Here is a 12606-nt window from a genome sequence, read left to right on the forward strand (position 1 = left end):
AGGGACAGACAACCATTCGCACTCACATTCACTCGCACATTCACACCTAGTGGCAATTTGGATTATCCAATTAACCTATCCCCACAAGCTGCATGTCTTTGGACGGTGGGAGGAAGCCGGAGTACCCGGAGGGAACCCACGCAAACACGGGGAGAACATACAAACTCCACACAGAAAGACCCCGGCCTGATGTTGGAATTGAACTCGGGACTTCTTGCTGTGCGGCAACAGTGCTGACCACCGTGCCACCGTGCTGCCTGGGGACTCGTCGGGGATGCAAAGCTATATGTGGAAGGAAACTGTGACCTAGGACAAGCTGATGGCATAAGATGTAAGTACAACTCCTCCGGTTTCATATGCAAAAAAAATTATTGCGCTAGCTTACGTGGTTGCAGTGCTACCGGGATTTAAAAGTAGTTGCGCAAAACGGAGCGTGCCCGCTCCGACCGGTTTTAAAGGGTTAATGACTTTTTTTCTAAAAAAAGCAACCAGCAAGTAAGTAAGTACAATTTTATTTATATAGCATCCTTCTAGATAAAATATTGCAAAGTGCTTCACATAGAGATAACAAAGTATAAAACAAAAACAGACAAAAATTAATAAAAATGCAATTCTAAAAACTGCATTTTTGTTTTTAGTTGTCTTTTAAAAGAAACTACTGAGTCCACAGATCTTAAGCTCAGTGGGAGAGAGTTCCACAGTCTAGGACCCTTAGTTCTCAGCCTTGTAAGCTGAATAACAAGAAGGCCCTGATCACATGACCTCAGGGACTTGCTAGGGACGTAGGGCTGTAAAGGTTCAATGATATAGGCTGGTGCTTGTCCATGAAGAGCTGGAAAGGTCAGAACCAAAATCTTAAAATGGACTGTGAATTCAATGGGCAGCCAATGCAGCTGTATTAGCAACAGTGTCACATGTGAGTACTTTGAGTATTTGGTCAGAAGTCTTGCTACTGTGTTTTAACCCTTTAGAGCCGGTCGGAGTGGGCACGCTCTGTTTTGCGCAACTATTTTTAAATCCACGTAAGCTAGCCCAATAATTTTTTTTGCATATGAAACTGGAGGAGTTGTACTTACATCTTATGCCATCAGCTTGTCCTCAGTCACAGTTTCCTTCCACATATAGCTTTGCAAAAACTGCATAAAAAGCACTTGCAGCAACAAAAACATAATATTCCAGAAACACGCTTTGCCAATCCGATCAGCTGTTCGTAACACTTCCTACGTTGGAATAGACGTCAGCGCGAACTTTTGCATGTCCGCCATTACCTGCCCGAAACCGAAGTGACGTCATTTTTGCGGAAATGTAGTTTTTTTTACCATCAGGGCCTCAACTGGTGTTTTTAAAAGTTATCTTTGACTTTATGACTTTCTGTGTCGTTTCTGGGATGCTTAGGACTCTTATTGCACTTCTGGAAATAGTTTATTTTGATGCACATGCTGCTTTTTTGCAAATTTGCAGTATAATATTTATTTTCGTTTTTCCTGCAGTATATAAAAATTGGTATATTTCAAAAATAAAACTATGAAGACACTCAAAATAAACTTCCTGTGGTAGGAAACTATTTTGTGCAACTTTTTTGTATTTACAGTTTTGAGGGATAAGCCTCTTAAATTTCTCTAACTAGAAATATATGTTAAAAAAGCAAAAACGATTTTCAGTTTTTTTGTAGTTTATTGCACTTTTTTGCAATTTGTGTAATTACTATGCACTTAAGGAATACATATTATTAAAATCTGGGATATAATGGTTGTATTGATGTATAGCAACTTGAAATGCTCCCAAAAATGGCTCCACACCATGTAAAAATATAATATAAGCTCTGGCGGACTTGGTTCTATGGTAGGTCTTAAAGGGTTAAACAATCTGCAAACGCTCCAGGGAGTTTTTGCTTAGACATGTAAACAGTGAATTACAATAGTCCAATCATGATGAAACGAATGCATGTATAACAATCTCTATTTCAGTGTGTGACACAACAGGGCTTAATTTAGAAATGTTTCTTAATTGATAAAAGCAGGACCGAACCAGAGATTTGACGTGAACATCCAGGGTAAGAGCAGAATTAAAGGTTACCCCTAGGTTCCATGAACACCCAAAGTGAGAGCCGGGTCAAAAATTAACCCTAGATTCCTGATAGACGATTTCACAAATGTTGAAAGGGGACCAAGAGCATTCATTATCTTAGGTACATGCCTGTCAGGAGCACATAAGAGAACTTCAGTTTTTCCTTTATTAAATTGGAGGAATTTTCAGCCATCAAAAACTAAAAGAAGATGCACATTCCCTGTCATATAGGCCTGCATGAATAAACCTTCGCCTTATTGGGAGCCGTTGGGTTTTCTTTTCTTCTTTCTCTCACCCTCTTCTCTTGCACTTTTTTTCTGCTTCACTCCGCACGCGAGCCTTGTGCTTTGCGCTGGGAAGAATGCGGAGGGGCGGTAGTTACACTCAGTTATCAAGGTTAATGTTTCTTGTTACATCACAAAATAGACATGTCTGTGCAAACAGCACTCCGCTCACAACCCATGCGACCACTTTGCTTCTGCTACCTTGTAGTGATGGGTCGTTCGCGAACGAAATGGCTCTTAGGGCCGGCTCTTTGACGTGAACGACGCGAGCCGGCTCCTTATTTTTTTTTTTCTCACCCTCTCTCTCGCACTTTTTTTCCACTTCACTCAGCACGCGAGTCTTGTGCTTTACGCTGGGCAGAGGGGGGAGGGGCAGTAGTTACACTCAGTAGCACAGGAACAGAGCGGGAGGAAAAGAGAGAGAAAGAGTCAGGGACAACAACGTCACATTAGAAAGGTATAGTAATCATCCACAACTATTTGCAGTTGCGGGTGATAAAGGATTCAAAAAGTTTATTCATGCAGGCCCATATGACAGAGAATGTGTATCTTCTTTTTGTTTTCATATTTTAATTTATATTTAATTGTGTTGTGATTTGAAGTGTTTTGTGTTGTTTCACTTTAAATGTGTTTAAAAGGAAAAAGCTGAAAATTTAAATAGTTAAAAGTTGAAATGTGAATAGTTGGTTTTTGTATTATATGATTTATTTATTACATTTTATGTGGCCTGAATAAATAAAAGTATATTTACGGTGGCCCCTAGAGACAAAGCACGTACAAACTTCAAATCACGTACGAACTCTGAAGCACGTACAAACCCTGAAGCACATACATCTGAAACACGTTTCGGAGTTTGTACGTGCTTTGTCTCTAGGGGCCACCATATATATTTATATATAAACATATTGTGGCGTGTTGGGGGAGCAGCTAGTTCTTTCCCATCATGCCTTGGGACACATGCTACTGTTTAAATGTTGTTTTATTGTTTATGGTTACGCTACTTTTAACTGTTATCTTGACTGTTATGTTTGTACTGCGGTTCAAAGTCACTTACAGTTATTGTTTTATAGAATGAATGCAGTACCATAAGTGAGTTCTGTTATGCTGTTAATGAGGCTCGAAGCTACGGTGGCCCTGAGAGGCCAAACGGACTGCAACTTCAGAAAACACTTGCAAAAAGAAAAATGCTGCAAAAAGGAAAACGCTGCAAAAAGAAAGATGCTGCACTGCAACTTCAAGAAAAACGCTGCACTGCAAAAAGGAAAATGCTACAAAAAGAAAGACGCTGCACTGCAACTTCAAGAAAAACGCTGCACTGCAAAAAGGAAAATGCTACAAAAAGAAAGACGCTGCACTGCAACTTCAAGAAAAACGCTGCACTGCAAAAAGAAAAATGCTGCAAAAAGAAAAACGCTGCACTGCAAAAAGAAAAATGCTGCAAAAAGAAAAACGCTGCAAAAAGAAAAGCGCTGCAAAAGCACACAAAGCACAACGGAAATAGGAAAAAAGACAACGGAAATGTTCCTGGGGAGACAATAACCCGACGGACCAGTTGCATGAACCAAAACATGCTAACCAGTGCGCTAGGACTGGGACACACTTCAAAGAAGTGGAGGAGAGGTAAATGTGTTGTAATCTCATGATTCTAATAATACTACAGATATGTTTGCAGTGTTTGGGAGTAACGAAATACATGTAACACTGTCACGTATTTAAAATACGAGTAACTGTATTCCCTTACAGTTACTGTGTAAATAGGTGGTATTCAGAATACAGTTTTTTTGTTGAAATAAATAGATTACACATCATTATTTTCCTATTTCGTATGTTAGGCTATGCCCTCTCTATTTTTTGTTAATTCCACTCTGGTGGAAACCCAAACAAAACAAGCATTAAGAGGCTCTAATGCCTGTGTCTCAGTTTCGCGGCCCATGCCACCTCTACTTGCGGCAGTATAATGACATGACAAAATATTTTCAATAATTATTGTTCAAAAAATTATTTAATATTAAGGCAATAGGCAGAGTATTACAGGCATAGCGATAAAGGATGTGCCCTCATGTAGTCATGTATTTTTCTAAACGCTCTGGAACAGCATCCTTCACTCTTCTTCTCATTCATGTGCTACAATGAGACCAGGCTGACAGCTGATCTTCTTGAGAACATCTTCCATGTGCAATTTGGTCCACCTGGCAGCTCTAGGCGTCAAGAGGAGACGAGTACTAAGCTACTGGCAAGACTATCTGCTTTCTGTAGAAGGTATTAAATTTGGTTGAAAATGTTGGAATGAGTACATTTATGTCAGCAAAGTGTAATGGCACCTTTTTCCTGTTTATTATCATTAGAAATAACTTTTATTCTCTTTACATTTTCAGAGAGAAATGGAAGTCTGTCTCTTGAAGACATCCTTATGTTTGCAACTGGACTGAGAGAAATTCCTCCTGCAGCAATTCAGCCAAAGCCACAACTTCTTTTCCAGACCACTTCACGCTTCCCTGTAGTAGATGTCTGTGCAAATACTATCAAAATCCCAGTGCTACACAGTTATGAGGACTTCCAAGAAGCCATAGATTATGGCATCCAGAACTCTCCTGGGTTTGGGCTTCCCTAAGGTCCAAGTCCTTTTGCTTTTAAGCCACATTTATGGTTTTAGCAAACATTTGAAGTTTGTGATTTTAAACTCTGGAAATTTTTTTCTAATAATTTATAATTTGTGTAAATCACATAAAGTTTAATGCATCGCAGAAAGTTCAATCAGGTTTTGGAATTTCAAAAGCATAGTATCATAGTGGGACAGTTGAACAAGTTAGACATATTTCACTGTATTAAGAAATTGCCAATGTAACAAAATAAAACATTTCTGAAGTATTCTAATGTACTGAGACACGCTAGTATAATAACACAGGGAAAAAAATCTGATAAATTCAGTTAAAAGGCTTTATTTAATCAAACACTTCTGTGTTTGATTACATTTTTTTGTAAGATATGCAAGTTGTTCTTGGAGTTAGAAAAAGAAATAGGAAAAACCCACATAAATACAGGTCTCGCTGAATGCTTTTGTAAACCTTTGTTTGTAAAACAGATCTCCAAATTAATCAACGTGTTCGTTACAACACCTAATTAAAAGGAACAAGTTATTTTGTACAGTATGGTCTTTTGATTTCTTCAGGTAGAAAGCGTACACACTGAAAAGTTGACGGTAGTGAACCTATTTATATAAAAACTATGGTACTATTTTTTTCAATACTCATTAAAGTTGGTTTGTGACAATTAGTGTCAGTGGTAATTGTACCCACATCTAGCAGATGATTTTACATTCACTTCTAAAGTCCAGTCATATTTTTGAGTGTTATATAATTTTCAACTGCAGTAGTCCAGTTGACTGGTCGAGGGAGCTCACTCTGTCTTTCCAAGTTTGTGAAATGAACCTGGAGATTGTCATCCCCACATAGACTGTACTGAGGAGGTAGAATGTCATCAAACTGGTGCAGGATGTCTTGAGGCACTTGGAATCCACACTCTCTTCCACCATACCTTAGGTCAGTCAGAAAAATGAACAAATTCAGTCACTTCTCCAGGTACTATCCTTCAAGGTTACAGCAAAAGCGCAAAGTCAATCTTATAATTAAAAGTCAGTTCTGGAAATTGTAATTTTAAAGAATCTTAATTATGCATATATCTACATTTGTCATTTTTAGCCAAGATGTGATCCAAAGTTAAAATATGATTGTCTAACTTTTTTTTTTTTTTGGAAAAAAATATGAAAATAAAACGTATGTGCATGAAGTCAGAGAACAGAACTAATGTCAAAACACAAGTGGCAGCTTTAATTTCTATTCAGCAAAAAGGTGAAAACAACAAAAAATACTATTCAATTGCAAAAGTGTGTGTAATACCTGCTGTGAGTAACAGTTAGGGCAAATTGTTAAACCTAAATGGCATACTGCTTACTTAACTCAAGTGGTTAGGTCAAGAAAGAAAAGAGTGCACATAAGGGATGGACTGTTCCTGAACCATTTTATAAATGAACAACAGGTTTAATAACAGCAAGCTGGACAGGTATCCTGCACATACAATACACTATACTGAGGAAGAAAATTTTTAGTAAAACTATGAAATAAAATACATGGACTAAATACATACCTATGAGGCAGGTGATACATGGCTTCTGGTTTACCAGATGGACAACAAGATTGGCGCACAGGTCGGATGGTGTGAGTGTTCCAGAGATCTCTGTACTCGTCAAGCTCTTTTTGCAAGACATTGAGGAAGACATATCGTAGAAGGCATTTAGGTTCATGACTGCCATTGAAAAGATGCCTCTCCCTCAGGTCACTGAAGAGTTCAATCCAGAACTGAGTTCTAATGGTGGAATGACAAGGCATACAAAATTTAATAACACAAGGAATTCAATGTAATTGTCCTCTTTAAAAAAAAAGTCGTAATCTTAAGAATATTGAAATGTGCGCAATTTCGTTCAAAGAAAAGCTTATTCACATGTTTTGAAGTGTTTCATCAATGCACTGCAGGAAAAAAAAAGCAACTCCACACAAATAACAAAGTTTAACAAAATGATTAATCCTTCTGTTATTCCTGCATTTGGCGGTTGAACTTAAGAAAAGTTGTAATATACAGGTCTGTCCATATAAATGTACTATTTTGTTTCTACATGAACACTGAAGCTGTTATCACTTGTTAGATACCACACAGAAATCCAAAAGCTAGTGAAAACATCAGTATTTTTTTTTTGGCACACAAAGTCGAAGAAATGTCTGAAACGAATGACCTCCTCTAACAAATTTCTGTCATGTTGGATCAATGTTCTTATATTACTCATATTACAGTTCTCAAATTTGAAGAAACCCTTGTTCTTTTATTTATATGACTCCCTACAGGTAAACTATTTGATCTAGATGTTAGTTTGGTACTACGTAGGCACACAAATTTGAATAAATTTTACTCAATTTTAAATGGATCAATCTTTACCGATGCCATTGCCTCTAGGATTTATAATAATTTATTAAAATGTTGAATGTCAGTTTGTTTGTTGTTTTTTACAGTTCCTTTTTAGGACTTTTGTGGAATGTCTGAGTAGGATTTTCTTTTTGAGTGTGTTTTTTTAATACAAACAAATGTCACTGGTATACCAAACCATTTGTTATATTTTTTGAAGCAGTTGTGCATCACATGAGAAAAATGTGTAGGTGACTATGTTTTTCTTTGTTTGTTTGTGACTGTAATTTAATATTTGAGTATAAAACCCCACCCACAAAAAAAAGTATATCGCTGACCACGAAACACCTTCAGAACCATTCAATTTTAGTTTCAGAATATATTTTAAAAGCCATGTACCTTTGCTTTCTGAACGAAGACCACCAACTTTCAATCCGTTGATTTGTAGTTGAGGTACCATACATATGACTGTGGGCTCCTGCAAGTTCATCTCCATGGTCTGATCTTAAAGCACAGTGAATGGCAGCCATTGTTCCATTTTCTGTGCCACAATCTGTACGAAGGCATGCTGGAAGTTGACCAAACCGTGACAAGCACTCCATATAATATTTTGCAATGATACCTGGGTCATTATTTGAGCTGCCACAGCTGAGCCACATAACTTTCCTTGAAAATCCATCGACACATGCACTAATAGCAACACCAGAGCGCTTCAGCTTATCATAACCATCCACATGCCACACTTGATTTGGTCCTTCTGAAAAATATCCTCTTCGAACAAACCTGCGTTTACAGCGACGCTTAACACCATATGGATCTAGTCTTGAGAGTATGTGCATTACATCATTTCTTTTAACTTTCAGATTATACTTTTGTCGCAGTGTCTGACACATGGATCTGTAACCCAGAAGCTGACCTGAGCCTCTCAGTTCTTGTGTAACAGTGGAAATGACAATGTCAGTGGGAGTAAAGTCTGTCCTTCTAGTCATTCCAGCATCTTTTAGCCTCCTCTTTAATGTTCTCAGACTCATACAAATATTATGCTTGTTTTCAAGAAAATCCAGGATCACTTCATATGTATGGCCCTCAGAGAAATACTTATTGATGATGTCTGTGACTGAGACTGGGCCTAAGGTTGAAGAGAAAACATGAAAAGATAATTACAACCGCAGGAATCCACAAATGCACTTAATAAGTGTTTTTAAAAAAAATACCACATCTGAAACAAGTCTCAATAAACATGACTCAAGTATTTAATCTTCTTGATGTGTGCTTAAATAAAGGCCAGCAAAAGCTCAAAGAACATGGACCAGGATTCAGGACTTATCACTCTCATTAAGACCTCTATGCTGACAACTCAAAATGAGCAAAATTAGAGAAGTTAGAAGAATTTCGTCACTGTGTACATATGCCCTATTAAGTCATAAACTACTTTTTAAAATTATGCCGTAGAACCGGTGGCAGGCTTAAACCAGAATACAGTTCTTAGTACCTACCAGTTCATGCCTTTGCGTTTTTGGAATTCTGATTTATCTTTGCATACAGAGTCTTTAACAATACAAAAACCTTAGAATAAGCAAATGAATATAGTACTTTGGAATGGCACATCAATAATAATCCCCCCCCAAAAAAAGTTTAACATGCACTACTGAAGCTACTGTGGTGTATATAAGTCATTATGAAGCAATTAAAAGGTGAGCAATAAATACTAGAACTTAGGAAAGTGAAGTGCTTACCATTCTCTATAAAAGGTGCTAAAACTTGAATGTTAGTTCCACAGGACCCACAAAAAACTCCAATTTGCCCCACTAGCTGGATTCCACAATATGGACAATACATTGCCTGATGACGACAATGCCAAATTAAAACCTGAACACATTAACTGCAATATTCCTTAATGACTTTGACTTATTAGTATTTGTTCTCGAGTTTAAAAAAGCTTTATTTCTAAGGCTACATTAAACATTATCTTTGTTAGAATTATCTTTGAATATATATTCCAGATATCTGTAGTATTATTAGAATCATGAGATTACAACATATTTACCTCTCCTCCACTTCTTTGAAGTGTCTCCCAGTCCTAGCGCACTGGTTAGCATGTTTCGGTTCGTGCAACTGGTCCGTCGGGTTATTGTCTCCCCAGGAACATTTCCGTTGTCTTTTTTCCTATTTCCGTTGTGCTTTGTGTGCTTTTGCAGCGCTTTTCTTTTTGCAGCGCTTTTCTTTTTGCAGCGCAGCGTTTTTCTTGAAATTGCAGTGCAGCGTCTTTCTTTTTATAGCGTTTTTCTTTTTGCAGTGCAGCGTTTTTCTCGAAGTTGCAGTGCAGCGTCTTTCTTTTTGCAGCGTTTTCCTTTTTGCAGCATTTTTCTTTTTGCAAGTGTTTTCTGAAGTTGCAGTCCGTTTGGCCTCTCAGGGCCACCGTACGAAGCACAGTGTAGCATCAGCAAGTGTGTTTAATAAAGAGCTCCCCCTATCAGCTTGGGGTCAAACAGCAAGCTCCAACTTTCTGTAGAGCTTCTTTGCTAAGATTTCTCTGCCACAGTATATAAATAAAACCATGTTTTGTTTTTTAACAAGTAAGTTGTTAAGTCTAATTGTTGAATGTTGCCATTGTGTTTCTTAAATTTGTATAGTCTTAGTTTAAGCAGTAGGATCAAAGCCATTCCTTTGATCCTGACCACCTCTCCAGCCACTCTGTGCTGGGGGAGGTTTTATTGTAGATACATCCTAACTTGAAGATCTGTTTCTTTTGATGTAAGCTTCCTGGGTTTATGACCCTTTGGTCAGCAGGAGGTCTCTCTCTCACACACACACACACACACACACACACACACACACACACACACACACACACACACACTTACATACAGTGCCTTGTCTTCGTAACCAAAGGGGGGTTGCAAGGGGAGGTGTTGTGTAAACTATTGTTTGAAGTTTGTCAATAAAAGGCAGCGAGAGGAGGCCACCAGTGTGGTCATTGTCATGTGCTGGACATAGATGAGAGGCCTCCCTTGCGCAAGTAATAGATCGATCGACTGTCTTGTTTTCTTCATGATGAATAAGTCTCTAGAATTAGCGGGGTTGTGGAAACACAGACCCAACATTTATTTGGTCCTTCGGAGCCGGAGCCTAACACATTGCATCCACCGAGGAGAGGGAGAGGACGCCACCGCAACGTCTGGGATGATTGACGTAAAGCCCTGGTGTTTTTATGCTTGCCACCAGGCCGGGAAGTTTGCGCCTGACCTCCCCTCGGGATGGATGACGATTGACGGGATCCAGAGACTCTTCCCATGAACGTAAACAAACAGTGAGTACAGAAGGCCTTAGAGAGCGTCTCTATAACCGTGTGAATGAATGTGGGATCCTAGATAGAAACGCGTCACCGTGATTCTGCGTGAAACGTTTGAGTCCGGGGGAGCGCTGGTCACGAGAGCGCACGTGGACCCAAAACAATAGAGAGCGGCTACGGGCTGTGCGTTAAACGTGAGTCCGGGAGCGCGCTAGCCGCGTGAGAGAGACGCAGGCTTCTCCGCCATTTGGGGCGTAGAGAGTTCTCCGCCATTTGGGGCGTGGAGAGAACCTAGGTTCGGAGTCCGGAATCTCCGCCATTTGGGGCGTTGGAGAGTGTCCGAAGGTTGAATTCTCCGCCATATGGGGCGTTTGAGAGTTTTCAACAGAGAGCGCTAGCTGTGCGTGCAGACGCAAGCAATAGGCCTATGTTGTGTGTGTGTGCGGGCCAGACGTGGTCTGCGTGAGTGTGGCTGATTGTTGTCTTGTAATGGAGAATAAAATGTGTAAGTCTGCCTTAGAAGGAGATTTAAAATTTATGGAGAAATTTTTACCAGGCAGCACGCAGTATGTAGGTTGTTGGCGTAAGAAATGTGGATTTGAAGGGACATTAGTGGAAGTTCAGTGTAAAATGCTGGTAGAAAGAATAGCTGTAAGTGTAGCAGGTAAAACAGGAAAAGCGAAGCAGAGGAAGGAATTGCAGTTGCTAAGTTGTGGCTGGAGCAGACTCAGAAGAGGAGAGAAGCAAGAATGTTAGCAGAAAGTAGAGCCAGAGAAGAGCGTGAGAGAGCAGAGGCAGAGGTGGAGGAGAGACTAAAGGCTGAGTATGGAGAGACATTAGGAGCAGCATTGAGTCCAAGACAGACTAGACAGGGTAGGAAACAGAAAGTAAAGTTAGTGAACACAAACGTTACAACTACATATCCATCCCTGACACAACACAAAAAAAAAACCACATGGTGTTTCTGTAACAGAGTGTGAAGATGAAGAAAGTTTTTCTCCTGATCAATTCCGCGAGTGTGAGTGTGTCTGACGTCATGGTGTGTGTGAAAGGTAGACGTGATTCTGCAGGTCACCTGCCCAGTGGACAAAAAGAAATAAAATAGTTGTGTGGATGAATGATAGCATGAAGAGTGTTTGGTGTTTCTCAGTCTGAAACAGCTGTAATGCTACTTTCTGTTTTGGAGAAAAGTACAGTTAAAGAAAAAAAAAAACAGAGAGAGAGGTGTGTTGTTTTAAGCAGTGATGAGAATAATGAAAGTGTGGTGAGAGATGAACACAAAAACATACTGAAAGTGCATTAACCATACTAACCCTACATGCATATACACATACAATGATACTCATGAAGACCAGACAGCATCTTAAGCATGAGATTCTGTTTGTCATCTTGTCCAAGTCACTAGTAAGATGAAAGTGATACATAGACTAGTGGACTGAATATTATAGGAGGACAGATGGTTGCATCATAGAGGGGAAAACAGAATGCTGATGAGAGGTCTTAAATGAGTGAGCTGATTGTGAGTTTCTGGTGTGTGAAGAAGTTTTACCATGGCACACATTTAGTTACATGAGAAGAAACTTATTATGTGCTGAGACAACAGGGTTATGCTGTATGTTGTGTGTATGGCTGATTGGATGAATGTTTGAGATTAAACTGGCTGTTTGATTGTCTTTATTACTAAAGTTGAACCTGCCAATTGGGTTGTGACGATTTATCCCCCTGGCATGAAGAACACGTGTCATGACTTAAACAAGGCCTTTCTTTCCATTATTTTCTTTGATTTCTTTTATTTTCTTTCTTTTATTTTGTTACTTTCATGGTGCACTGAAAGTTTTGTTTGATGATCCATATTTGAGCAGATCTGCACGATTAGAATCGAAGCGTCGTCGAGAAAACTGTTGCAAAGTGAGCTTCCCCAAAATTAAAATGGGCTCTTATTTGGGACAATCAGGAAACAAGTTCCTGTCCAAAAGGATTCAACGAGAAAATCCAGTCTAAATTATTTTT

General features: G+C 39.1%; 1 protein-coding gene and 2 long non-coding RNA genes across 5 annotated transcripts; 2 read left to right on the forward strand and 1 right to left on the reverse strand.

Annotated features, from left to right (window-relative positions):
• Positions 1 to 285: 285 nt before the first annotated feature.
• On the forward strand, positions 286 to 11547 carry LOC120746526. The gene is made up of 2 exons (XR_005698870.1): positions 286 to 331; positions 10530 to 11547. It is a non-coding gene; the product is annotated as an uncharacterized LOC120746526 (long non-coding RNA).
• Positions 3856 to 5495, forward strand: LOC120746525. Its single transcript, XR_005698869.1, has 3 exons — positions 3856 to 3971; positions 4491 to 4610; positions 4727 to 5495. It is a non-coding gene; the product is annotated as an uncharacterized LOC120746525 (long non-coding RNA).
• On the reverse strand, positions 5275 to 9510 carry LOC120746512. Of its 3 annotated transcripts, XM_040051934.1 has the most exons (5): positions 9352 to 9510; positions 9041 to 9146; positions 7704 to 8433; positions 6495 to 6713; positions 5275 to 5885 (listed from the first exon to the last, which is right to left on the reverse strand). In XM_040051934.1, exons 2-5 carry the CDS (start codon positions 9141 to 9143, stop codon positions 5675 to 5677), a joined length of 1263 nt encoding a protein of 420 aa, XP_039907868.1. In that variant the 5' UTR covers positions 9144 to 9146; positions 9352 to 9510; the 3' UTR covers positions 5275 to 5674. The 3 variants fall into 3 exon arrangements, with proteins under 3 accessions (XP_039907868.1, XP_039907869.1, XP_039907870.1); XM_040051935.1 differs by lacking the exon at positions 9041 to 9146; XM_040051936.1 differs by lacking the exon at positions 6495 to 6713.
• Positions 11548 to 12606: the final 1059 nt, after the last annotated feature.

The sequence above is a fragment of the Simochromis diagramma genome, unplaced genomic scaffold, assembly GCF_900408965.1.
Source record: "Simochromis diagramma unplaced genomic scaffold, fSimDia1.1 OVJJ01000672.1, whole genome shotgun sequence".
In the NCBI taxonomy this organism is placed as follows: Eukaryota; Metazoa; Chordata; class Actinopteri; order Cichliformes; family Cichlidae; genus Simochromis; species Simochromis diagramma.